The sequence below is a fragment of the Ixodes scapularis genome, unplaced genomic scaffold (genome assembly GCF_016920785.2).
Source record: "Ixodes scapularis isolate PalLabHiFi unplaced genomic scaffold, ASM1692078v2 PGA_scaffold3__209_contigs__length_174095766, whole genome shotgun sequence".
In the NCBI taxonomy this organism is placed as follows: Eukaryota; Metazoa; Arthropoda; class Arachnida; order Ixodida; family Ixodidae; genus Ixodes; species Ixodes scapularis.
The window spans coordinates 105,090,599-105,118,121 of record NW_024609868.1 but is presented as its reverse complement, the minus strand read 5'-3'; the positions used below and the strand labels follow the sequence as shown (position 1 = coordinate 105,118,121).

Genomic DNA, 27,523 nt, shown 5'->3' with positions numbered 1-27,523 from the left:
TATCACCTGTGGAACCTGGACATTGTACTGCAAGAACTCATTGAACCCGCTTGGGAAAGAAAAGATGCTTTTTAGGGGCGAAGCTCCGTAGGGTCTAGCCTTGTCCATCCGTCCGGGGTCTGTGCTCACATCGATTGCACTGCCTCCGGGATCGGTCAACTTTTAAAAAAAATAAAACATACACCTGCACAGGGGTTCGAACTCAGGACCTCTTTCTTATGAGGCAGACGTTTTAACCACTACGCTACACTTCAACGTTGCATGTAGCCGCCCAACGTCTACACAGGAGAGGGCGCTGCGGTCGAATGCATATATAATTGCGTTAAACTTTGCAAGCATTGGTTCAACGTGTATAGACGAGAGGGTGCTGTGGTCAAATGCTCAACTGCGTATATAACCACGATCCATACCACCCATTCTCTTTCTGACATGGACCGTTAACTTAAGCGGTGGAGATGCGTTCCCAGGGCTTCTAGCGGATCCAAGCTGATCCGCTAGAACAGGGGTTCTCAAACTTTTTGGCCTCACGGAACCCCAGGTAGCCTTAAAAACTGCCGCGGAATCCCCCCCCCCCCCCCCCCCCCTCCATATTTGCCGACGGAGAAGCAGCAGATGCACAATTGTAAGGAATTTTGCTTGTGTTGCTTCCCATATATCCCCACCATATCAATCGCAATGTCAGTACAAAGTAAGATGAAGGTGCTTTGCATGGTCCCGCCGTGCAGCCTGCGGCATGGGGGGGGGGGGGGGGGGGGGGTTGCAATTTGGGTGTTCGCAGAATCCATGAGACCAGCTCGTAGAACCCAAGTGTTCCCCGGAACCAAGTTTGAGAACCCCTGCGCTAGAAGAACCACTGGCTCTGCATTTCACCGACCATAAAGCAGTAATGATGAAGTTTAAACGCAACACCGAGCTCAGCGCTACCTATGAACAATAAAATCAGTATCATCAGCACCACCAGAGCTTCGCCCCAATCAACATCATTCACCACGTGGAGATGCGGCCTTTTTTTTCATCCAGGACTTCGTTGATTACCTAGGACATGTCGTAGACAAGCTAGGGATTTACTGAAATCCCAAGAAGGTGGAGGGGATCCTTCAAGCGAAGACGCCAAGAGGCTAAGAAGAACTCGGAGCATTTCTGGGTCTGTTGAACGACTACGGAAAGTTCGTTATCAACACAGCCGACATCCTACATCCGCTGCATGAACTGCTGCGAAGAGATAAAAGGTGGGAATGGTCGAGACCATGCCAGAGAGCCTCCGACGAAGTGATGAAGCAACTAACCAACCAGAGTCTGCTAGTGCTCTATGACCCTGCACTTCCTCGGGAATTGCCCTGTGATGCATGGAGTCATGGAACTGTTGCGGTACTTAAACATGCATCATACAACAAGCGACAAAGGCCCATCACCTTCATGTCAAGAATGTGCTCCGAAGGTGAGTGAAACTACTCTCAGGTCAACAAGAAGCGTTGAGCCTAGTTGAAGGCATAAATAAATTTCACCAGTATTTGTTTGGATGCCATTCACACTGAGGACAGACCACAAATCCCTGGAATCAATTTGCAATCCCGATAAGGGAACCCCAGGCACGGTTGAAGCAAGAATGCAGTGATGGGCCATCATCTTGTCAGGGTATGACTTCGACATGAAGTATGTGTCAGTCGATAAGAACTTGTAGCAGACACACTGTCAAGACTCTTAATGACTGACAAGAGTGCTACAAAATTAGAAACTAAAAGAATGGACATAATCAAATGTCCAGAAATGGCATGTCATAACTTCTTGGTGGCATACCAGACAACCCCGCACATGACAACTGGCTCAACACCTGCCAAAATGATGATAAAAAAATTTCGCATGGGGTTTGACCATCTTAGACAGTCAAGAACCGATTTGTGATCAAAACAGGCGAAGCAGCACACCTCGCGTAACTCTAAAAGACAGCACCTACATCGGAAAGACCGAGTCGGGCAAGAGCATGCAGGAACTACAAGAAATGGTTGAAAGGCGCCGTCATTCATGTTCTAGGAAACCGAACATACAAGATTTGCACAAACAACTGAAGTACCTGGAAACAGCACATTGAACAGCTGAGACATTTACCCTAGGAGGAAGAGGGAATATTTACTAATTAAGACGATAGCCTCAGGTGCGCCAGAGCATAGAGAAAGTTTGCCCCTTCCCACAACATTGGTCAGAGAGATGGTTCACCATCTCCAATTTCCAGGGATGACTCTCCAAACCTGATTCAAGACATCAGAACAATTCTGCAATACCTGAAGCAGGCATTCCAAATTCGTCTGCCACGCAGCCTAATGGCACAAGGGGGGATTCTTCTTTTTAGAAGACCAACATGGACACAGACATGCCAGCCACCTACCCGGCTAGGCCTGTGAAAACGTGCGCTGTGTATCGCAAACACGACCTATTGAGCCCAAACAACGTCGTATGCAACCCGAGACACCGGGAGGGAAGAGCCGAGCAGGGAGGCCTGGAAGCCACAGACTGGGCAGGGTCGTGGCAGACCAGACAAAACGCTTCTGGTAGCTCCAACCGATTGTATCCTAAACAGTTAATTAAATATACAGTAATCTCTCATTATAATGAAATCGCCTTTTTAGAATTTTTGCTTTTATTGAATTTCAATGTGGTCCCATCTGAAAGGCACATATTTTTAATCGGATAATTCTAAGTGTGTTGGCTTAAGAACTCAACAATTACTAATTCAAAGTTGCAAGACCCAGGAGGCTGACTAACCCAGTTGCCCGGTAAACAGCATTGGTGTTGTATTGTATAAAGTGTTAACATATGAGAGCTCAGCCTTGGCCCTGCCGTTCTAGCTGGGCATGTCATCTCACGAGAATGCGACTCCCATCCGGATCCTGCATAACTCGGCAGCTCACCTCGCCGGGCCCGCCCGATGCCTGGGGGGCGTCCTGATTGGATACCTGGGTGAGTTGGCACTATGCATTCCTCTATTTTTTTTAACTCTTCTTAAGCTTTGATGTCACAAGTCTCACTTCTGTTTCATTGTCCTAATTTAAAGAGGAAATTTCTAGGAGCTGCAGTTTACACTTTGGATATTTTTTTTGCCACTAAAAAGCTTTAGAGAAGTGTAGTAGCTAGGTATTGTGAAAAAGGCAACCGTTATTTAATGCTCGGAGCAGTCAGTTCGACTAACAGTGGAGAGCCATGAAAGGGATTTCATTTCACTTAATTTATTTTCACCCTTAAAGGCCCATTTAGAGCATTAGATAAGAAAGGGGCAATATGTGGAATGGTGTAATAGTAACACAGAAGCAATAACAAATATACAAAAATAAACACAGCAGAAGTTACATTTGTATACTCGATTAAAATGGGCTGGTAGAAGATTATAAAACTCCGCTGGGGCATCAGTGAAGTTAACGATGGAGGATGGCAGCTGGTTCCATTCAGTGATGGCATGAGAAATGATTGATTTGTTAAACGCATTAATTTTACTGAAGATTTGTTTAATTGGACTAGAGTTATTCAGGCAAGATGACATTTTATCGAGGAGGGAGGGAGTAAGGGAGGGAGGGAGGGAGGGAGGGAGGGAGGGAGGGAGGGAAGGCAAAGGAGAGAGGAGAGGGGAGGGGAGAGAGAGGAGAAACGAGGGAGGAGGGGAGAGGAGGATGCTTAGCTCTGGGAAGTGGTAGTAAATTTTATGAAGAAGGCAAATGCTGGAACGCGTCCTCCAGGTTTGCAGGGGTGCAAGTTCAAGTAGACTTTTTAGAGAACAAATACTAGTGGAGTAGTTCTAAAATGATAAGATAAACAAAACTCAGAGGGGCATCAGATGTATTGCTCAGATGTTCCACTGCCACACTGCCTCAACCAGTCAATGCAAATTTTTTTTTTTTAATACTAGTGCAGGGTTTTTTATGCATTCAACCAGGGGCTTTAACTTGGACACTCAGCAAGAAAGTCGGCGAGATTGCCTTGCTGCGATTGGCCAAGATTGAGCCACCGCTAACCAATTGCGGCAGTCGGCGATCTCGCCGACTTTCTCACAAAGTGTTCAACTTAGAGCCCCAGGTTTTCACAGGAAATGAATATCATTTTTGCATGCCTTTATAATATGCATTTCATGTTCCCTTTTTGTGTAGGTGGCGTGACATAACTTGCGTTCTCCATTAAACATCCTCTGCATCGAATTAACTGAGTTAGATGCTTTTTTAACTAGGGTTGTTGACAGGCTAAGAATGCTAGAGAGGAGCCTCAAATTGCCCCGCCTCCAGCACAAGCCTGGTGGTATTTGTGGTTTCATGTCTCCACGTGCACGCCCGAGACTTGTTTGAATGCCCCAACGTTTTTGAAGGTACCGAGCGTTTGCCAGAGGCAAAACCCTCCCAGTCATTCTAACTCCCACAATGACAACCCCAGGTTCAGCTATTCACAACTTGCGACAAGTTGTCCGCCTTCTGCCCCTTACTTCAATGTTGGAGCCGATAGAAGCGTGGTCGTTCCGCTTTCCTCCGCACATTGGCGTGCGCCAACGACCATTTCATGCAGGGGCACGCACGTTCATCCCCCGGCCGGTGGCTCTGACCCTGGAGAACATTGGCGGAGTGTCGGTGCTCCTGGGCCTGGTGGCCATGGCGCACGATGTCGAGGGGCTGTACGCCACCGTCAAGGCACTAGTGTGCGTCGTACGCAGCAACAGGGCCGCCCAGCAAGAGATGGACCGCATCAAAGGCTACCAGGTACGTCTCTATAGGGCCGAATGCATCGTAGAGCTGGGTTTCGCGATAAAGGCATCACGCTTTACCGACACAGGTCATGTGACCTTGTGACATCAAGTTCAGGCGTCACGCGATGTCACGTGACTTGACGGGAAGTCTGCGCGTCACGTGATATCACGGTGCCTCGTGACATCACGATATTGCATGACAGGATGATATCACGTGACCTTATCACGTCCCCCGACCCCCCCCCTCGACGCCATCATAATATCATGATCCACATGACATAACCTGATCCCGTAACATTGCACACACCGCACATGCCCAGTTCATTCGCAGCACGCTTTGTGCATCTCGGAAGTTATCAGATGTGGATGAGACATTCTTAGATATTTTGCTTTAACAATTAAAAAGCTCAGTTTGTTTAAAACTTAGTTTGCTATACGTATGACTCTCAGCCTCTTTCTGCGATGCACTCCTGTAAAGGAAGAGCGTCACACGGGTGTCGCGTTGGCATTCGGCTGAAACTTGTATGCCCTCGCCAATCTAACTCGAGACTCACCCTACACCGACGCGACGCTTGCGTCGACCCACGCCCTACACTGGCAGGTGACCCGGAACATCCAGCACTGTGGCCTCATTATCTAGGTGTTAAGCCAGCACCCACGGTCACGTGATGGCAGAGTATTTAGGATGCAAGGGGGAAGAGAACAAGCACATGCTTCGAAGAAACTGGAGAGGTGCAAAATTGTGGGGTGAAAGCTGTGGGGGCGCAACCACCAGGAATGCTAAGTTGGCGTTCCCTTCCCGCTGGAATGCTAACTTCGGGAGGGCTTTCTTTCCAAGATGCTAAGTAGAACGAAGTATTCGTGCACCGAGGCACCAAAACGACCAGTTCCGTGCGAATCCACTTTGCAGTCACATAGACGGCCGCTAGACCTTATCGCACCCTATTGTATCCTTATGGACCTTGCGTGGCGGCACCATTGCCAATATGTGCCCAGAGAGCAACGCACTTACTTGTGCAAAAGCCCTCTGACGGATGCAGTGCAAGACTCAAAGCGACGCGATGCGAGGTCGCCGCAACTGTGTCCATTTGGCAGGTGCTACGTGAGACTCATGCGTGCATGTGCTCTCAACACGTGAAGATTACTAAGCAGCACGTGGAAGCAGCTCAGATAGCTCTAGTAAAGCGCTTGCTTTGCGACCGTCGGCCTTGGGATCAAACCCTAAGAAACTTGCTGCGGGCTTTTTTTTTTTTTTAAGCATTTAGCAATACCGACGACAGATACGTTACATCATTTCAAGGGGGGGTTAAGTATAACCATCTTTACCGTGATAAGTGATCTATGGAGCAAACTTTTGAATGCAAACATTACGGTGGCTAAGAAGGGATGAAGCTTACGTGTCCTTCCTGCTTACCATGCACAACGACAGACCCTGGCGATGCTGTTCAAGAAGAAGAGCTCCCTGCTCAACAGCCACATCTTGCACCTGGCCTTCTCCCTGGTGGGAACGGTGGACAGTGGCAGGGAGACCACTGTCATCCCAAATATGACTGCCTTTGAGGACCTTCTCTGCAACCTCGAGGTGGGTTTTCTTTATTTTTTTTTTACCCTGTTTTTTTATGGCTTTCCTTGTCAACTGTGCTTGAGAAAAATCTACAAAGTAGAAAATCAGCTCTAGATGCAGGTTGACCTTTTTGTGTTTGTAACCAAGCAATCCTTCTAAAAAAAAAATCCGCGCAAACAATGAAAAGAAAAAAAAAAAAAAATTCGCCAAAGACATTTTAGATTGCATACATATAGAAATGCAAGAGCATTCCTACATGCAGTGCATTTCTACAAGCTGTGCACCACGTCCTTCTTTTTCAAACGGTGCGCCAGCAGTGACTTCACGCTCCCCCACTGCACAGGCGCGGCATCCCCTCCGGCTCCACAGCTTCCGTGTCGATGCTTCTGTGTTGCTGTACTTTTCTTTGTTTTATTTCTAAAGCGCGTCCGCTTTGTCCTTGAGTGCCCGGCTGGTTTCTGTGACGAAGCATCTGATATGACGCGTCGCAGCCAATGGGAATTCCGCTTGGGGGTGCCGTTTTTCTGCTACAAACAGTTACAGCTGCAGACAACGCCGTCTTTGCTCCATGGGACAGTTAATGCTTTCGCATTAAAAAACAAAAATGAGGAAAGGCAGAAATTACGAGACAAGGACACTATTTGAACTGGCAGCTTGTCCTTGTCGTGTCTACGCTTATCCTAGTAGTTTGCTTGGTTTGGCCTTCACTTTGTGTTGTTAGCTGGTTCTCGATACTGTATTTACACGATTGTAAGTATATTGCACGTCAGCAAAACGAGAAAAAGAAATTATAGTTTTGAGTGCACTCTACGGCGAACGTTTATTATTTACTGAATTACAATTCGTTCTGACTGGAGCTTCTGTTCATGTCGTCATCACTGCTATGATTCCTAAGCGTATCATTGTCCAATAAAATCTTCTGCATTTCACAAATGACCGTATCTTCCAAGCTGGCTCGGGGATCGCGTGGCACATCACGGGCAGGAACTGATCGTAGATTCCTGCAACGTGCATTGCAAGCTCGGCCTCTGAACTCCAAAAAGCATCCAGATCTTAGCCTGTAGAAACCTCTTTGTTTGCTTTCACAATCAAAGATTGTATGCTGTTGCAGATGCCACTGGTGCACTGCCCGCTCCGACAAGTCGAACTTGCGTCCAGCAGCGCAGTTGTTGGTTACTTTCGCACAAAGAATGGTTATAACTGAGCACCGAAACCCTAGACCATAAGACCACATCCGTCGTTACAGAAAATTGTGGCCTGGCACCCGCCAGCACGGTCACATGGTGTCGTTTAAAACCTAAATCATTCAAACAAAGAATGTGCAACCGCATGATCAGAGGTTTCTGGGCGAAGCCAGTGAGGCTGTTTTAGTGGCCGTTCCAGCATGGCCCTTACATTAACTGTCGCCACACCCTCGGAACTCGACGTATCGCTGCACGGCGCATAACTGTTCATCCTGTTTTGTCTGCCACAGCATTCCGCATGTTTCGTGCTGATATGCGATTGTTTGCAAAGATTTAAAAAAAAGTAATTACAAAATCAGTGCACACAATAGTGCAATGTTACAGGTACTGCTGTATGAACCGCTAAGAAACCAAGGCGTTGCCGCTATCACGGCTGCTTTGGCTTTGTTAGTGGTGGAAGGCTTTGGTTCTGATTATAAGTCAACCCCGCCACCCCAGTTCAGATTTTCATAAATTATAAAATTGTGTCAAAATGGCAGATTGCTAAGTAAAATTTTATTTTTAGCTTCTGTTAAAACAAATCTCAGCAAGCAAATTTTTGCAGTGTAGTACCTTTTATGTACCTCTCAGTCAGTTAAATTTAGAGAGCTGACCTGTCATGCATCTTTCTTGTGGCCCTTTCAGGTCTGGCGAGATGCTCCTGGTGACTTGCACAAATCTCTCTACGAGCACTTTCATGAGTTGATCACCGAATCCAGGTGAGTTCTGTTGCTCCCTTGCACACTCATAGTCCATTTTCAACATGCATGGATATTTAGGTTTTTCTCTACTCAGGCAGTAAAGGCTAAGTTACTAACTTTGGTGAGATGAACGACATGGAAATAGACAGAAATTGAAGATGGTTTTATAAAAGCATCATTTACAGATGATGGATGGATACCAATGTTGTATCTTACAAAATCATTCACAAAATGTCGCAATTTCTAGCAAACCCTGATCTTTTTTAGCTCAATATTCAGCTACCATATTTTCCTTATAGACATGCTTTCGAATTAAGCTCCATCACGTCTACTTTATCACAAAACATCTGGAAGCCAGTCATTGTTATTTATGGAAGGAAAACGGCGAATAGCAAGGCACCGCTAGTGTCTGAGCTCGAAAATACTATGTGGACTTTCCTTCCGAACGTGCAAGTGTTCCAGTACAAGTCACTTTTTTGTATTCCATTGCCTCGTCATTCTCCGAATTCCCTTTGCAAACAGCACCTTTTCTTTCTTCATTTCGTTCGCACGAAGGTAGGCATACGGGACAAAACGTGGCAGTTTTATGCATTTCTTATACCGCGAAAGCGGTTCTGTGCTTGTTTTTGTTACGAAAGCGAGGTGGAGAATTTATAATGGCTGCGTAGCGCCATTGTCGGCGGTGTCTTTTTAAAAGGTTCTTCGTCTCACATGCAGCGAGCAGAAGGCGAACCTTCGGATCCTGCGTGAGCTGGAGATGGTCACAAGGCTGCTAATGATGCTGCGCGACCCGTGCCTGAGCGCCTCCACGGTGCGGCTGCTCTGCAACCTGCTCAGAACTCTGCTGCACAGCACGCAGCGCAGCGGAGACATCCTTAGGTGAGGACAACTTGGGATCACAGTGCTGCCACGGTGCTTGAAATGCGTCTCTGACTGCCGCGCTTACTGTGTCCTAAAATACGGTACCTCAATTTCTGCTCGACGACGTCGCAACAGTGTCGTGCCGTCACTGACCGCAATACTGGCGACGGGCAGAAGTGGACATGACAGACAGGGAAGCTTCATCAGCCGGGAATCGGGACGCCGCGACGACAATGACACTCGCGTTCGCTCATGCTTTTTGCCAGCACTTCCAGCATCAACCACCGGGATTGCGACGTTTGACAACTCGACACGCCGGCTTCTGCGACGTCGTTTGTTGCCACTTTGGGACCACTTTCGATGCATGAGCATACTATACGCACTGGTCGAAGACGTATTTTAGGCACCATTGTTTCGTGATGACAGTTTCGGGGGGAAAAATCTAGCTTTAAGTCCACTTCAATTTACGTCTGTTCCAGTTAATACCGTATGAGGAGTCTGACGCAAAGCGTCCTAGGATGCTAAGAAAAACATTACTCAAAATGTAAAGAAAAAGTACAATTTGAAGCCTTAAGCGACGGTGACATTACTTAAGACACAGCTTTAGAAACAACATAAAAAATGACCGCATCTCCACGTGGTGAATGATGTTGATTGGGGCGAAGCTCTGGTGGTGCTGATGGTACTGATTTTGTTCATAGGTAGTGCTGATGCAAAGTTTAACACGATTATGTGCACATTTGACCGCAGCACACTCTCCTGTATAGACGTTGAGCGGCTACCTGTAACGTTTCATCCGTGACATCCCCTGCTCTTGAGTTACTACCACTTCTCAGAGCCCCCTACCCGTCCCGCAGTTGTGGCCGAGTGGTTAAGGCGACAGACTAGAAATCCATGTGGGTCTCCTCGCACAGGTTCGAATCCTGTCGACTGCGCAAAATTTTTCTTTTTTTTTAAGAAGACAGATGGGTGGCAATCGATCTGAGCACGAACGCCGGACGGACAAGGCTAGACCCTGTGGGAACCATGGGGTTCCCTATATCCCTATCCAGGCCTAGCTTCGAGCAGGCCATGGGACTTGTCGTCACCAACGGCGTCGGCCTCTTGGATACAAGGAACCGAGGCCGAATTCCCCGAAGGGGCCGGCGCTCCCTTGCCCACTTTGGGTGAATGTGCCACCGGCCAACCCTTGAGAGTTATAATGGACACGACTGCTAGTGGCCTCCCCGGGTGCGTCCATTCTCCGAGGCTACATAAGCTGGCCCCGAAGGAGGACCAGGGGCTCTCATCGGCGGAGGCCCTTGCTCTACGGAGCTCGGTTTTTCTTTGTGGGCCTCCAACTTTCCGTGAATCTGTCTAATGCGGCAGCGCGGGAAACCTACCGGGTGATACTGGCAATTGAGCCAGCGCCCAGACTTTTCATGTCTAAGAGCGAAGCGTGTTTGCATTTCAGTCAATAAACACGTCTTTATCCGGACCCAAGGAACCTTCTGTGTTTCTAAGTGGTACCACCACAAAGGGGAATCCCACATTTGGCGCCCAACGTGGGGTGCCAAATGTGGGATTTCCCTTTGGGAGGTACCACTTAGAGACACAGAAGGTTCCTTGTATCCGGGAGGCCGCCGCCATTGGTGACAACGACTCCCACGGCCTGTTCAAAGCTAGACCTAGATAGGGAGTGTGGGAACCATGGGGTTCCCTATACAGTCGACTCTCGGTAATTCAAAGTCGCATAATTCAAATTTTCGGTTAGTTCGAAGCATGGGACTGGTCCCGGCAATCGTATGTACAATGCTACGGGGAAAAACACGCGGTAATTCGAAGGCTAAATGTTGGGAGCTGGTTAATTCGAAAGATTTTTTGTGGTCGCCTAAAGTCCGGAAACCCCGAAAGCAAAAAACAAAAAAACAAATGTCAAGCGCAAATACGCAATGCCACAACCCGCGGCCGCGCCACTGGCGTCGCCGCACTAGGGATGATGCAATCTGATGCAATGTGCGACGGCGCCACGGCGCGCTGCGGCTCGGCGGCGAGGAAGCAAACAAACAGCCTTGCGCGCGCGGCTGTTTGCTGATTTGCTTTGGACTCTGCTCTCCCACTCTGCGCTCTCCCCTCGAGAGGAGAGAGGAGTTTTGGCAACGAAGATCTGAAAGTGTGTTGGCTCGTTCGTACGTGCTTTTGCACAGCCCAACAATCGCTCCGTCGCGCTGCTTTGGTACTATCACGATGGCTCAACGGGGTAAGTACCGTCCACTGGACCTCGCTACCAAAGTTAAGGTGCTGCAAGAAGTCGAAGAGAGTGCGTCGTCAAAGCAGATGTCGATGTTGACAAGCACGTCGAGGTCTCTGGTCCGCTTTCGGACGTCTAAATAATCAAAGTGGTTAGGCCTGATGTGGTGATGCAAGGAAGTGACGATGACTCTGACAACGAAGAACTCTTGCCGCCGTCGATTCAGGCGCCGAGTGCCGCTGATGCGGAAACTGCATTGGGCGTTGTAGAACGTTTTTTCTCGGGCGAAGAGAACGCCGAAGACGCCTTACGATGCATGCGTAACTTGCAGAGCCGAGTAACGGTGGCGCGGATGCATCAGCGAAAACAGTCTAAGATCGACCAGTTCTTCTCCTAAGTGAGTACTGAATAAAATAAACTCAGTTTTATATGTGCTTTTTTAATTCGAAGTTCGCTTAATTCGGAGCATTTTGCTGTCCCTGTGAGCTTCGAATTACCGACAGTCTACTGTATCCCTATGTAGGTCTAGCTTCAAGCAGGCTGAGGAGTCGTCGTCAACAATGGCGGCGGCCTCCCGGATTCAAAGAACCTTCTGTGTTTCTAAGTAGTACCCCCAAAGGGGAATCCCACAACCCTAAGGAGCTAAAATCGTTCAGCCTTTCCACTCTCGTGAAGAACAGTGATGTGATTGCTGCGCCAATTGCACCAAACTGCGCCAAGGGGCTAACCCTGCAACATCCTGCTACATTTCGCCAAAATGTGGCTAATCTGCGCCAAGCCTGCTCCAAAGGACCAATTTTGGTCGCCTTTCAAAAACGAAACTAAACTGAGAACCGTAATTGAGCGTGCATGAGCTTGGTGGCACAAAAGACGCCGCCGGACACAATGTACCCTGCATCAATCGTCTATTCGGTCTTGCATGATTTTTCCCGTCGTCTCGCGTTTCGCGCTCTCGTCGTCTCGGGAATCTCGTCTGGCGTCTTTCTTACTTTTTTTATTTTTTTATTTTTTATTTTTTTAGCGATAGACGCGGGCCTGTGCGGACGCTCCAATGTTAGTGTGCCGAGTGCCAGACATGCCGCGCGGCAAGAGTTCCTTGCGCGGCGAGTTACTTTGTGAGCTGAAGCGCTCGCGCAACCACAGTAGCCGTGGTTGCGCGACGTCGTGTGTTGCCGTCCCCACGTCGCTGCAGATATGGCGCTTTCTAAACTGAAACGCATCAACATTCCTGCTCTTGTTTAAATCATACGCTGCTACAAAAATCCCTCTTTAACTCAATGACTGCTTGGCAAAGTTTTGATTACCTAGGTTTCTCTCGATAAGCTTTCTTTCGAGAGGGACCCCGGTACGTGAAAAATCTGCCGCGAAAAAAGTTGATGACGAGAAGTGAGCTAAAGCAAAGAAGGCAATGTCTGCACGCTGAACCCGCACACCGCGCTTGTTTGTCTCGAGTTCAGTCGTTGCACAAAGCGGCCCAAGAACTTTTTGACCCTGATTCGCAATGTCTTGCATCGATATGCTCAGGTTCTTTTTTTCTGTGTGTATAGCCTCTAGCTCGCCTGCCGGCCTGGCAAGCACGCGCCGCTGGACTGTTTATTGTCGTATGCTGGACAGTTACATTTTGCATACTATTTTGGGAACCAGTTGGCGACGGAGCGGAGTGGCATGGTTTCGGTTTCGGTCGAACAGCCGTTGTCTCCGCTCGCGCGACGAAGCACGTGTAACTGCAAGCCTGCCGAAGTTGCCTTCACGTACATGTGAACATGATTGCACGAGAGGCACCAGCCGGGACGCTTGCAATTCATTGCTTTACATTTGCTTACTTTTTATAAAAATCTGCCACGTCGGGAAGCAGTAAAACACTAGCAAGTGTTTTTTTGTTTTTTTTTTATTGCTCGGCAACGCTTACAGCACTGTATACTTGTGGGATGTCTCAGCAGCAAAAACACAAGCAGCGAGTTCCGCCCCAACACGTCACATCACATCACAACACAACACATAGTGCCCTTTGTTTGTCCAGCACTTAAAATAAATATTTTTATTTTTCTAAGAATATATGCTCCAAATGTCACTTTTTTAGCTCCGAAACACTGTTTTGGCTGCTCCAAAGGCCACATTTGCTGCTCCAAAACACTGTTTTCGCTGCTCCAAAAGGTGCTCCAAAACGGCTTAGGCCAATCACATCACTAGAAGAAGGAAGACCAGCGGAGCTGGGGGGCTAAGCTCGCCTCCGGCGGGAATCTCTCCGATGCCACGTCACGAGGGAGGGGAGGAGCTTCTTTTGACTCCGCCCCGGCGAGTTTCCCACTCCCCCTCTTACATTTCCGACCCCCCCCGGCGGCGGCAAGTTCCCCAGCGTAGCTCCGATTTTTCCCTACGCTCCGCAGTATTTTATTTCAATCGGGGGGATCGGTGGCCGGCTGGGCTAGCGCACACCAGCTCGGAGCACGTCAAGTGAAAGGTCCGTTGCAGAACCCAGGATGCTGGGTTCAATCCCCACCCCTGCCCGTTTCGATGTTGATGAACATCGTACTGGCGCGCAGTCGTGTAACACTACTGCGGGATGGACGTTAAAGACCCCAGGCTAGTTGTTGTACAGCACTGCATGGCTAAATTTCTCATCTACAGCTGGGAGAATCTTCCCCGTTGAGGCAGAGCAAGTTTTAGGCAGTATCAACATACATACAGCCCAATGTCTTTTATTTAAATCGTAAATGACAAATAAGAATAGGTAACAGCAGGGATGCTAATTATACAAACATTGCTTGGATGTGGGCTAGTTGACTAGACATTGTGATGGTTTGCTGCACCACGTAGATGCAAGAAAAACGCTCTTGATAAAGATATGAACTAAAGCAGAGTATAGACGAAAAACAACGTACAGGAATGGAGCAGACTAACAACTGTGTGATTTCTTCCTCATCTTTCTCCCCCCACACCGCCACACAGCCACAATATTTTTTTCTTTTTTTCAGAATAGGGTGCACGTGGAGCGAAAGCTCGCGCTGCAGAACCCAGGATCGTGGATTCACCCCCACCCCTGCCCTTTTTGATGTTGATGAACATCGTACCGGCATGTGGTCGTGTATCATTACTACGTGGTGCACGTTAAAGACCCTATAGCTAGCAGTCATACTGCACTGGCTAAATTGCTTATCTACAGTATAGTGACAATGTCGCAATGTTCTGGCATGTTCTCCTGCTGTATAAACAACTAACGGCCAATTTGTTTGTCAAAATACGGTGTGGAGGGAGAAAGATGAGAAAGAAATTACACAGTTGTTAGCCTGCGCCATTAATGTATATTGCTTTTCTGCTATCATCTGTTTTAGTTTGAATTTTATCAAGTGCGTTTATCTTGCATCTACGCAGCACAGCAACCCATCAAAATAATTGTAAAAGTCTGTAGGTAATGGTAAATTGCGTTCCTGGTTGCAGATTGCCGTAAAAACACATTTGTTTGTAGGATTCACTTTGTAGAATTTGGATGTAGGATTCACGACGGGGGCGACGGTTCATTCACGTCTCCATCGCCTCAAGCCCGGTTCGCCACGCAGTTCATCGCACAGCCACCTTACCACATCTTTCGAGAGGCGATAGTGTTGTTGAAAATGAACGTCGTCCATGTCAAACACATTGGCGTGGTTTAAATACCTATGCCGACGGCAAAACACGAACGAAAACGCTGCCATTTTGGACGCTGCTCCCTGATCTCGCGCCCAACTCGCCCAAACTCGCCTAGGTCGGAGCCGGCAAGCTTTTCCTATCCGCGGCGGCTTCTACCACGTCACAGTGACGTCACCGCATCTCGCCGCGAGTTCCGAATATGCAACTCTCCGACTGCCTCAAACCCTCCGTTTAACGTCACGATCTAGGGAGTGTCTGCGCGTGTCGTCATGCGCGGCGCCGACCAATCGCGGCGGTCGGCGAGTTTGGCGGAGAACTCGCCTCGATCTCGCCGCGCCGAGCTTAGCCCCCCTGTACTCGATACGCCTTGTGCTTCTTCTTCGTCATCGTCTGTTTTTCGCGCTGTTTCCTACAATGAATTCCCACCAATGCGCCCAACTATCAATTCTATGATAGCTGGAAAGGTTGCTGCCATCTACGAGCGACCGCGGAAACCATACTGGTTGTGTGCTTGCTGCCGTCACTTATATAGATAGCGGTTACTGTCCACGTAGGTTTGTGTCGACATACACGGACACAATCCTGGGGAACCTAGCCCTTAACAGCTCCGCTGTAAAAGGTACATTCTCGTGGCCCCATAGAATAAATGTTTTGAGATGTCATATACTTCGTCTTCTTGGCTTCAAGGACTCACCCTGTGCTAAGTTTATTGCTTGAGTAACCATTTTACAAAATATGTTGCATTTTTGCTACAGACTGGCTTTTTCTTGCATTTTTTTCTTTTTTTCTTTCTTCAATGTTGTTCCATTGTTGCCCGCTGAACAGTCTGGATGGGTAACGGGACATTGTGAAACGGAGCAAATCTGCCTTTTGCCCTGTTACCCTAGACCTAGTGTCTAACTAAGTAAACAATAGGATTGTGCAAATATTCGAATTTTTGAGTAGCAGTTTAGAATAATATGCTAAGTCTAAGCTCATTACAACAGACCTGGTTACGCAGGCATTTGGAAATAACATACCGATTTGTGAGGTTCGGTTGGTTTTCCTCTACATATCATTGACTCAACTTCATATCTGCACATAACATACTCCTTTTACAACAGACCAAAATTTTGGTCTAAATCAAGGTTTGTAATAACGAGCTTAGGCTGTATTCAATATTCGCTTCAAGGTGAAGTGTGAGATTCATACTTTCCGAAGTGTTGATCACAGTGGGTTAGCCCCATTGAGTGCGCTTCTTACCGAACACCAGTGCACTGCGGAGAAGCACTGTTTGCAGCGCTCGCTTATATGGGTGTTGCCTCTCTGCACTGCACCAGTGCTCAGTAAGAAGTGCACTCAACGGGGCTAACTTGCCGCAGTCAAAACTTTTAAGCAAATATTGCAGTTGCGTGCTTAGGGGAAAAGCACACTTTTAAAGTATACAGTGCATGCACGCGCCTGTTGTATTTGAGAAAATTTTGTGGACGTCAGATTTCTCTTTGCAGTAAAATTTTCAAAATTAAGGTGTGGCTAATATGCAAAACTATAATAGACAGAGATGCCCTGACAACCTGCATTCATTGTAAGTGATTGTCTTTGATAGCAACAGCTGTTATGGGCTCTTCCCATCACTGGGGTTGATGTCCGTTGTTGATGTAATAGTAGTTGTTGTCGTTGATGTTGCAGTTGGGGGTATAGGGCGTCCGTCGTATTTGTTGCCAAATCCTGGGAAAAGATTGCCCGCCGCCCGCAGGAATCGAGCCTGGGTTCGTTGCATGGGAAGCAGAGGCGTTACCGCTGAGCTAGGCCACAGCGTTAATAACCTGCTCTAAACTTGGGCTTTTTGTAGTACTTGACCCCCCCCCGCACGGGCTCTCTGGGGAAAAAAATAGCCGATAACAAAATGCCGTTGTAGCACTGTCAATGCCGAGAGCTCGTGCCGGGAGACACACTTTCACGCGCTCTGGAACAAAACGAGAAACAAAAGCATTCGGAACAAAACAGATGTCTATTTTGTTCTGAACGCTTGCGTTCTCGCGCCCCACTGCCCCACGGTGCGTGAAAGGGATGCCGATGCCCAACGACTTCGCCATGACGTGTTGCAGCTATCGCTGTGACCGTACTGTGAATCACCGCTTGACTGCTCAATTGTTTTTTCCGAACTCAAGATTGAAGAAAGGTTAGCATAAAGCAAGCTTATTTATAAACTCCTTCGACTAGGTACAGCTGGGTATCTTTATAGGTCTAATTTTATGTCAAATGTGACAAATGTGTCATTTTTTTGTCATTCTAAGGCAGGCATTGAACTTCCCCGGGCCACAGTCAATAAATATATTAAGATTAAAACTAACTTAGCTTAGAAATGGACTATTGGAAGCTTTGGAACACCTTCACAAGTTCAGCTCGGCTTTATCTTAACAGGGTGCAGTAGTGAAAAGCTTGGAGAAACTATTTGTAGGGTTGTGCGAATATTCGAAATTTCGAATAGTAGTTCCGAATAATACACTATTCGATATTCGCTTCGAGAAGAACTTCACTATTCGCGTTTTTCGAAGTGTTGATTGCGGTGGGTTAGCCCCGTTGAGTGCGCTTCTTACCGAGCATCGGTGCACTGCGGAGAAGCAATACCCACGGAAACAAGCTCCGCGGGTGTTGCTTCTCCGCATCACATCGGTGCTCGGTAAGAAGCGCACTCAACGGAGTAACCCGCCGCGATAAAGATTTGGGGTTGTGTGTGTGTTTATACAGCCTAGAACTTGGTCTGCCTCACAGGGGCGACGAGTCTCCCAGCTGTAGATGAGAAATTTAGCCAGTGTGGTACAGCCGCTAGCCTGGGGTCTTTAACGTGCACCACGCAGTAGTGAAACACGACCGCACGCCGGTACGATGCTCATCCAGATCAAACCGGGCAGGGGTGGGGCTCGAACCCAGGATCCCTGAGTTCTGCAGCGCGAGCTTTCGTTCCACGTGCTCCGAGCTGGTGTGCGCTAGACCACTCGGCCACCGATTTTTTTTTTTCTTTATTGCCGGGTTTTTTTACATTGTCAAATAGGTAGGCATATCGCTCAAACCATAGGAAGCAGGGCAAGGCTAAACTAAACCAGTTCGAAGTGACTGGCGTCGGAGGCTAAAATTGTTTCATGGACAAAAGTGCCTCAATGCGCGGAAGCCACTCAGGCTCGCACTTCTGTGCTCTGTTGACTTCAACTAACAAAGATACACTTTCACGAAAATATTCCCGCGCCTCCCGTACATTATTGTCAGCGTTGTGTAGAGCCATTCGGGACTTCCAAATACTGTGCAGACCCAACAGCATAACCAGGTCAAAGGGAAAACCTTCCTCGTTTTTAACCGATAGATAACGGATTCCATGCGCATCCAGGGGGAGGTCCTTCTTCAGGGTACGTTGGAGGACGTCCCAGAAGAAGACCCCATCCCAGCACTCAAGAAACACGTGTTCGACCGTCTCTGGCTTCTTGCATAAAAAGCAGTGATCCCCCCACGGTACAAAAAGTCGCCTCTCGTTTAGCCATGTCTTGACCGGCAGTGTACCTGAATGTAATGTAAAGAAGAAAGTCTTGATGCCTGCGGGCACCACCATACGCTTAACGCGCTTCAAGACATCTTGCCCTGGGCCTGCACAGTATAAGGCTCTGTATAGAGGTACAGGAAACACAGTATCGCACACAGCCTTATACAATCTTTTCCGAGGAACCTCACTCAAATACTCAACTGAAAAACGAGATAACAGAAATTTACATGAGGCAACGACTTCCTTTAAATATCCGTGAATACCACCCGACATCGATGACGTGGAAACAATCAATTCAGGCAACCTGCTTGCAACTCTCACTTGACAAATGGTGCGCAAAAAGGGGTCACTTATGTCCCGAAAATACATGAACCTATAACAACCTGACGTAAAAACAAATGCGTCAAACTAAGCCCCCCATTGCGTACGCGCCGGAAAAGATTCGTCCTACTCGATCGCTCTCACGTGGAACCCCAAATAAACACTGCAAATACCCGGTGCAATTTCTGCACATTTACCCGCGAACAATGCAAAACTTGTAGAACGTACCACTGCTGACAAAAAACAAATTGCAAACTGTGGCCCGTGCAAAAATAGACAGATCATACCTCCGACTTTTTTCTACTCTTTCGCGAAGCTCCATTACCTGCCGTCACCAATAGGGTTCGCTATCGCGATAATTTTCTAGAGGCACTCCCAAATATTTTACGGGGGTGGTCACCCACTGCATGTTGGCAAACGAACTAGGAGTAGAGCTCCACTCTCCATGCCAAAATCCCAGGCACTTGGCCCAGTTAACAGAGCTGCCACTGACTTCGCAATAACGTTTAAGCCTGTGAACGACTTGAACAATACTCTCGCGGTTGGAACAAAACACTGCAATATCATCAGCATACGCTAACACTTTAACTTCGGTCGCATGAAGCTGAAAACCACTGATAGTACTGTTTTTAAAAATACTAATGCAAAGGGATTCTATGTAAATGCAAAAAAGAAGTGGTGACAAAGGACACCCTTGGCGGACGGATCGATTCACTTTTATACGTTCAATCGGCCACCGATCCCCCGATAAAGATTTGGAAAAGTATGAATATCGCAGTTGCGTGCTTGGACGAAAACCATATATTCAAAGCGGAATGGTGCACGCGTGCCAGCTGTATTTAAAAATAAATGGAAACTTTGTGAATGTGTATACTGTAAAACCCTTTGTTTTCGGGGCCCCTATTTTTCGCGAATCGGTCACAGAGGACATATCACGGCCACTAAAGTTTGCGAATTCCAGAGACCTGCATCGAAACTCTTGAAGACCGAAATTTTCGCGTGCCTTTAAGTTTCACAAATTTTTCAACTCTCGATATTCGTGAAAATTAAGGGCTCGCAAACATTAAGGGTTTTACAGTATCTACATTGGTTAAAAATTTTTAAATTAAACTGACTGTTTTGCAAGAGTATATGTTGGGCAGAGATGCCCTTAAAACCTGCGTTCATCATGCGCGAGTCATTCTTTTTTGACTCGAAATTAAAGAGAGAATATTTAAGATTTGTAAATTCACTCAATTGGGTATAGTAGTTGGCCATTTTATGTCAAACTTGTTTACTTACCATCCCAAGACATCAGACCTTCTGAGGTCACAGTTCATAAATATAGATAGATTAAACTTGGCTTATAAATGAACAGGTGGAACAGGGGTTTTTGTCTAAGCATTATGTTATGATAGTGAAAGGCGTGGAAAAAACTATTCGATATTCGATTCGAAAAAATTCGGCCAAAACCACTATTCGCTTCGAACTCAAAATCCACTATTCGCACAAGACTAACTATTTGTTATTAGAAAAACTCAAAATGCACTGTTTGCACATTCCTAATAAGCAAACAAACTGGTTGGTGTGACCTCCCAGCAATTACAGCTGTTACACTTCTTTGATGTCTGCTTTGTTGTTGTAATATTTGTGTGTTACTTGTGATCTAGGTGCTATCTTAATTTTTAATCTCGGTTTATGTATTACAGTAAGTCAGAAGCTAAGGCATGCAGTCAAAGGCAGCAGACAGCATTAAGATGTCATAAACATTCATACTTCAACCAGAAACAAGCCAAGAATAAAAAAGAGGCATAAACACACATATTTGTCAAACTCAGCCTTATGAAAACCCTCATAATGAAATATTATGAGCTGAGCTTAGTTTGGCAGTCTTTTTGCAGGGTCCAAATCTAACGTCCTGACTCTGTTTTAGGTTCGGCCAGTTCATGGTGTCCACATTACCGCGACCTTCAGTTTCTGAGAAGCTGCTCAACCTGAAGAGGGAGACTGACATGTCCGAGTCTTCAGGTAGAGTTTTCTTCTTTTTTATGGTTCATGCTTGTTTCGATTCAATAATGTTGATCATGGTCTTTATTTACACTGTGGGATATTTTGCGATTGGGGCTTCTGCTTTCGTATAGGACCACTGGACGAGACTGCTCTACTGATTCACAATGTCTGCCTGAGGAACCGCTGCCTGCACATACTGCACCTCATGACCTATCAGAACTCGAAAAACGTCAATGTTCCGTAAGTGTTGATTCCTTCCTTCACTTTTTTTTTATTAAAGCTCCTTATAGCTGTAGCATCTTTTAACCAGTCTTCCGTAACATCAACCGATGCGTGACTTCCAGGCACGTATAAGTTAGTTTTGGAGAAGCAGGCTTTTAGAGCGCAGCTCTTAGGCACCTCTTTCCGGCTTGAGTGGTGTCGGCGTCAGCGTAACCGTGCGTTGCATGCAATGCGCATGTAAAGCTTGCATGCAACGCGTTGCATGCAAGCGGCGTAATTGCCCTTTGCAGGCCCATTGCATGCAACCAGAATGTTGCATGCAATGGATTTGCAAAGCTCGCATACAATGCATTGCATGCAATGGCGTAACCGCATGTTGCATTATGGGAAGTTTCCCATAATGACGTCACGAGGGTTACCCCCACGAGGATCACGATGGCTACCCTCATGAGGGTTACCCTCACGAGGGTTGCGAGGGTTAGTTACCCCCAAAAGGGTTACCCTTATGAGTGTCACGAAGGTTACTCTCACGAGGGTCATGAGGTTTGAGAGTTACCCTCACGTAAACCCCCCCTCCACCCCCCCCCCCCCCCCCCCCCCCCCCCCTAAGGTTGTGTGACCTCAGGGAGTCACCTATCCCTCAGTACCCTTCCATCCTCCTCCTCAAGAGCCGTGCTCTCATCCGGCATTACAGGGAGCTGTAAACGACTTTCATTTTTCCTTCGTGCCGACGAACATTCTGGAATTTTGTTTCTTCAATCACTGTTAAAATTGTGCACAATTGAGTATTTTACATTTTCTGTAGCTGGGGCCTTTGAGCACTGTTCGCGAGTCATTATGGCTAAAGCAGACATGCATAGCGGGGCTAATCAATATTGCAAACATTTCTACGATGTATGTTTCACTCACAAAATATTGAATACCACTGTAGTAAAGTTCATTGCTAAAAAAAAACACTACCCAAAAAGAAAAAAAAAAAATTTTCTGCCAAAAAATGTTGATTTTGTAAAATGCTATATTTACATCCACCAACATGTAGAGAGTATTCCCATAAAGTTTCATTTGTTTACACTCTATAGTTACTTGCTTATAAATTATTTTCGTTCCACTGATGCTGAGAAAAAGGTAGAGGTTCAAGCAATTTAAATGTGTTTTTCTCTGTTCCACTTTATAACATAAATTTCACTTTAGGAAAACTATTGTTTGGCAATGGGACAAAAGGAAAGGCTCACTCAATTGTTTTTCCTAACTGTAATTCAATGGGCAATGTAACTGTGGCATTCCTTTTTTACTTTGTGGATGTTTTTTTTTATAAAAGATATAAAGATTTTTTTCGACTATTATTTTCTCACTATGCACAAGCATGTACTAAAATATTAAGGTGGGCTAGTTGGATATCCATATTACAAATAAATAGCGCGAAGCGCGAAGGTCAAGTATACACTTGACCTTCGCGCTATTCATTTGTAGTAGCATCAGCATGCTTAAAGACACGGCTGACGCAGGGAAGCATTTCAATTAGCTAGGTGATCAGAAATCTTAGGTAAACACTCGATACCTTCTTTGCTTGTCTTTTTTAACAGTTTGAATGTTGGCACGATGCACTTATAGGGACAGGAGCCCATGCTCTGTGTTTTACAATACTAGTGTAAGGTAATTATGTTTTTTTTGTTTTTTTTTTTCTAAGCTTTTACAGGTGAGGTTTTTGAACTTCTTGATCTCGAGAAATCCTTACCCGGCTTGGCTTATAGCCGAGGAACCCCTCTTGGTCTAGGCACTGGAGCAGTAATCCAGTTCCAAGGCTTGCAGAGCTTGCAAACAATAATTATCATTCTCGGCCATGTTTGTCTCATAGCTGTGTGCATCAATGGGTGGCTTAAATGTGCCAGAATAGTGCTCGAACTGGGGAAACACTTCACTCGGGGACGGGGAGCGGTGGAGAATACTTTTGGAGCTCGGGGAACCATTGAAAGTGCTCTGGGAAGCCCCGCATTGCTAGGAACCTCGTTTGAGAGCCCGTGCTCCAGAGCATAGCGATTCATTAAGAGCTTACCCCTAGTCTCCCGACGCACCTCCCACTGTCCCCGCAGGTTCTGCGAGGAGCTTGCCCGCGTGCTAGGCCTGGACTGGGTGCTGCTGTTCCTGCAGAGGCAGCTGCACCCGACCACGGTGGTGCTGGGTCTGCAGCTGCTCACAGTTCTGCTCAGCTGCCCCACCCTCATGCAGCGCTTCAGGGAGGCCTCCCACAACGGAGGCTGGCTCACCGAGACGGACCTCGTGCTGCAGAACAGGACCACCGTGCTCCTCGGTACGCCTCTTTCCGGGGGCTCCGTAACGCGGCCGCTGAATGGCATCTGTCTGCGTAACATGCACCACAGTACTGGTGGGACGGATCTGTCAAAAAAAAGAAAAAAAATCTGAGGAAACCTGGAATTATGTAATAGTTTGAGTGCAGCCAAACCCCTGGTAACATTGATGCACTCAGGTGCTTCTGGCATGTTGCCTCACTATACTGTTAACTCGGCGTAATGGATGAAGCAAAACAAGCCTACTAAAGTTATAAAATTGACAGGAAGCTTGACTTAAACTATGTACTTGTCCAAGTGCTTCTTTTCTTAATTAACGCGAGCGCTGAGGTCTTTACCTCGGCCTTTGGAGTGCACCGTGATTTCTATTGATCCGTAAAAAAATCATCATACTAGAAATATGCGCTAAAATGGGAATCTGAATTTGTTGCGGACAACGAGCCTTCACCTTACTAGATCCTGACGCACCATGTGTAATGATTATTTTTTTTAACCCAGTTTATTTGCAAATGGTTGCGGACAATCGGAAAATCTGATCATTCTGAACTCGAGTCATATCAGTGAATACTTCAAGAGTTTTTGTGTTTTTCCAGAAGTTTGAATCAGAAAGCATCTGAAGAGCTGCTAATAAAAGACCAATTATTAATATGAATCGCATGAAAATTGTTCGGTACTTGTCAAAAGGTCAACGACCTCAATTATTGCGGGCACTCTCTAGCAATAAAATAACAAAGGGCTAGAAAATAGAGGCTAAGCTCAGTGCCAGATAAGTTGCAGCACATTTAAGACAAAGGATAATGACAGCAATTAAAACCAGCAGTGTATCCTATTTTTCGGTTTACAAATCACATTGCTTTGTAAGTTACATCCTACTATAAACATCCATTTTCATAAAAAAGTTGGTGCTGTATAAATCACACCTTTGTATAAGTCGCATGTATAAAGAAGGATGGCACGCTGTCGAGCCGCAGACCCCTACCGACGCGCTTCGGGTCGTCCTCGGATTTGTTGAAAGCTGTATAGTACCGCCTACACCTCGCACAGTTTAGGTCCATACTTATCTTTAAAAAACACACATAAAGGCCCGTTCACACACTTGCGTCAGACTACGACCGACCGAGACAAGACCGGCCTTTTAAGCCTCTTGCGACGGCTTATGACCGGATGCGCTGCTGCGGAGCCAGTCGTAAGCCATCGCAAGAGGCTTCAAAACCGGTCATGTCTCAGTCAGTCGTAGCCAGACGCAAGTGCGTGAGCGGGCCTTTGGTCACACCGTCGTATAAGACACACTGGTGGAAATTGATGAAAGAAGAATGTGACTTTTACACCAGAAAAGGTGGTAAACGAACTGTTGCCAGGAATCGTCGGCAGCGCAGGTGTTTCTTGAGTTGATGTGTCGTGGCATCTCGTCACCGGGATGCTTTGGAAGGTAACTTGTAACCCAAACAACCCTTTGGTGCGTCGCGATGCCACCTCTCTCTCCGGCAGGCTTCAACGTGTCTGCGCCCAACAACAAGGGCGGCAGCAGCCAGTCGATCAAGGCGGAGGTGTACCAGGTGCCGGGCTTCCAGCAGCTGCAGTGGCTCATGTGCCAGCATGTCAAGGTGCCCGACATCAACTTCTTGCTGCTGGCCATGCTCATGGGTCGCCCGGTCACCCGCATCCCCTGCGGCCTCCAGGTAGGCTACCGCCTTGCTCCTTGTAGTAACACGGAGATGGTGCGCTGGAGGGAGTTCGTCCTTGGTGATTTGTTTCTCATGATCTCATGAGAAGATGCGCTCTTAATATTGACGCTTCGAAACCCTTTTCAATATACTAGTATATGAAGTAGCTTGGGTACTCCACGTATTTGTAAAGGTTGTACTTCATGTTGGCCCTGAAGGTTTGTATGGTCGAACCCGGACATACTGACTTCTAAGGGGATCGCAAAATAGTTTGATATATCGCTAATTCGATATACAAAAATGTGCTAACTAAATCTCCAATTGAAATTTCCATGAATTTCTGCTATTGCCGAAAATCGTGAAAAACGGGAGCTTACCAGTTGGCCCATCAGAGGCCCACTAAATACGGTAGAACCTCGTTAAAGCATAGTTGGCGGGAACCGCGAGCGCCGCGCCACACACGCATGCATTTCGCCGCGCCTATGCGCACGCGCTACTGTGACCTCGACAGCACAAGCAACTAACACAAAAAGAGAAAAAAAAAATAATAATAAAACTGGGAGAGGTGCGGCATGTAGAAGAGGGAAGGGAGCTCTCTCTTCATCCATATAAAAAAGTCAAGCAAAAAAGAAAAGAAGTGGCGTAAAATGAAAGTCAACAAGAAAAGGCAAAAAAACCCAGCAAAACGAAAACAGTAAAAGTAAAAAGTAAACAAAGATAAACAAGGTGTTCCTACATCATCCAGAGACTCTCTCTAAAAAGAGGAGACGTGTTACTATACCTGGTTTCGGTTTCTATATTGCAGTGTACAGAGGTACAAAGACTGATTGGGGCACACAGCTTGGGGGTGTCTGAGTGAGCATACAGAATCGAGCGTCACCATGAGCCAGCCGGTTCCTGATGGCCACAGAGCCCACTTGTTTGAGGGTACAACACGAATGTTGATATCTACATTGCAACACAATTTTCCCACCTGCATATTGCAATATTGCATCGTGAAATGCAATTCTGCTGCGTCCGCGATCTACTGTATTCGTTCCCGGGACATGCGAGTTCATATTGAATTCTTGTGTTTTTTTTCCCACGATCCGCACGCGAATATTGGTTCCCACGGCAGGCAAATTTGTAGTAGGCTCTCGCATGTTTATTGCACCATGAAACTTGAATCTGCTCCTTCTGCGATCTGTGGTATCCGTTCTTGTGAGATGCGAGTTCTCGGCGGGTTTCTGCGGATCCTTCTCCTTCCCACTGTGAAATGCAGATCTGCTGCGTCTGCCACCTGCAGTATCCTTTCCCATGACAGAAGAGTTTGTAGCGAATTCCCACGTGTTTATTGCATCGTGAAAGACAAATTTGCCGTGTCCGTGATCTGCGGTATCAGTTCCCGCATCACGTGGTTTGTAGCAGGTGCCCTTGTATTTATCATTCATTTTTTTTAGAAAGTTTTGCTTTCTCATTTTCAAAGATAGCCCACCTCATGTTTTTCACCATTTATTCCTTCATTTTGGGTGGGCGTTCTTGCGGAATTTTTTGGTAGTAATTGGAATTTTAATATCAGTGGTCTCAGTAATTGTGACTATGGCTGTGAAAAGGCAATTATAATCAATGAACGTTCAGGGCAAGACAGGGGAATTAAAAGTTGGTGTACTGCAACAGCGGGTCCTAACATGTAAGTTGATGATTGATGGTGATTAGCAAAATCCAGAATATGGATCTGTGTTGACATGTCGTGACGTTTTGCTGCAGTTCTCCCTGGACAACATCTGGTCGTTCCTGTTCGGGGTACCACCTGGTCAGTCAGTTATGTCGCAGGGCGACATCAACTTTGAGCTGGTTGTCGTGTTGCTGGCCATGGTTCGCGTTGTTCTCAACCAGGTAATCCATCTGTTCATTCCTTCTTCCTAATTCCCAAATTCCTTAAAAAGTTTCTTAGTTTCCTTTCAAGGTTAGCATGTTTGTTATTAAGTGCATTACATGCCAGGGTGTTGATTCAGTGTTAAAAATTTCGTCTGCTATTCGAGTTAATACACAGTGCAAGTTCGACGCGTTAGAAAAATGTGATGCTGCGAGACAGTTGCAGTATGTGCTGTCAGTTTTTTTTCGTTACCAATTGCGATGTACACTAGCGAGCTCTTGGCTATACTGTTGTGGCATAAGCACTAAGACAATGTGGAATGTACCTTTATCTAGCATAGCTTGAGTTTGTTGTGGAGTGAGAATGCCGTAATGGACTCGTTATGACCTGTTATTTCATACTAAAACAGGCCTTGCTCAGAAATATTCTCCAAGCCCTTCAACTTTGTCAGTTTTATAGCTTTATTATAGGCATCCACAGCATGGACAATCAACTTTTCTTGCAGTGGTGAAGCAGTGAGCTTGGAACAAGACAAAAATTCACAGGGTCTCTTATGTTATCACTAAGTCGATTTGAAGGCGGAAGCCCAAGCACTGATGTAAATGTGATAGCGAACCTCCAAAGACAGCCCACTCTCTGGCGACACACTTTTGGCACCGTTTCATTGGCTCACTCGGATCATGGCGTCGGCTGTGGTCCCAGTGATAACGAACCTCCGAAGACAGCGCG

General features: G+C 46.7%; 1 protein-coding gene across 1 annotated transcript in view; it reads left to right on the top strand.

The window, feature by feature from the left end:
- The window catches only part of LOC115325373 (WD repeat and FYVE domain-containing protein 3), a 193,923-nt gene that overhangs the window by 61,014 nt on the left and 105,386 nt on the right, over nt 1–27,523 (top strand). The window contains exons 25-34 of the mRNA XM_029986093.3: nt 2,844–2,955; nt 4,540–4,730; nt 6,147–6,299; nt 8,150–8,223; nt 8,923–9,084; nt 20,671–20,765; nt 20,879–20,987; nt 23,060–23,277; nt 24,764–24,954; nt 26,686–26,814. Of these exons, the coding sequence (XP_029841953.2) occupies nt 2,844–2,955; nt 4,540–4,730; nt 6,147–6,299; nt 8,150–8,223; nt 8,923–9,084; nt 20,671–20,765; nt 20,879–20,987; nt 23,060–23,277; nt 24,764–24,954; nt 26,686–26,814 (1,434 nt within the window). The remainder of the gene's footprint in view (nt 1–2,843; nt 2,956–4,539; nt 4,731–6,146; nt 6,300–8,149; nt 8,224–8,922; nt 9,085–20,670; nt 20,766–20,878; nt 20,988–23,059; nt 23,278–24,763; nt 24,955–26,685; nt 26,815–27,523) is intronic.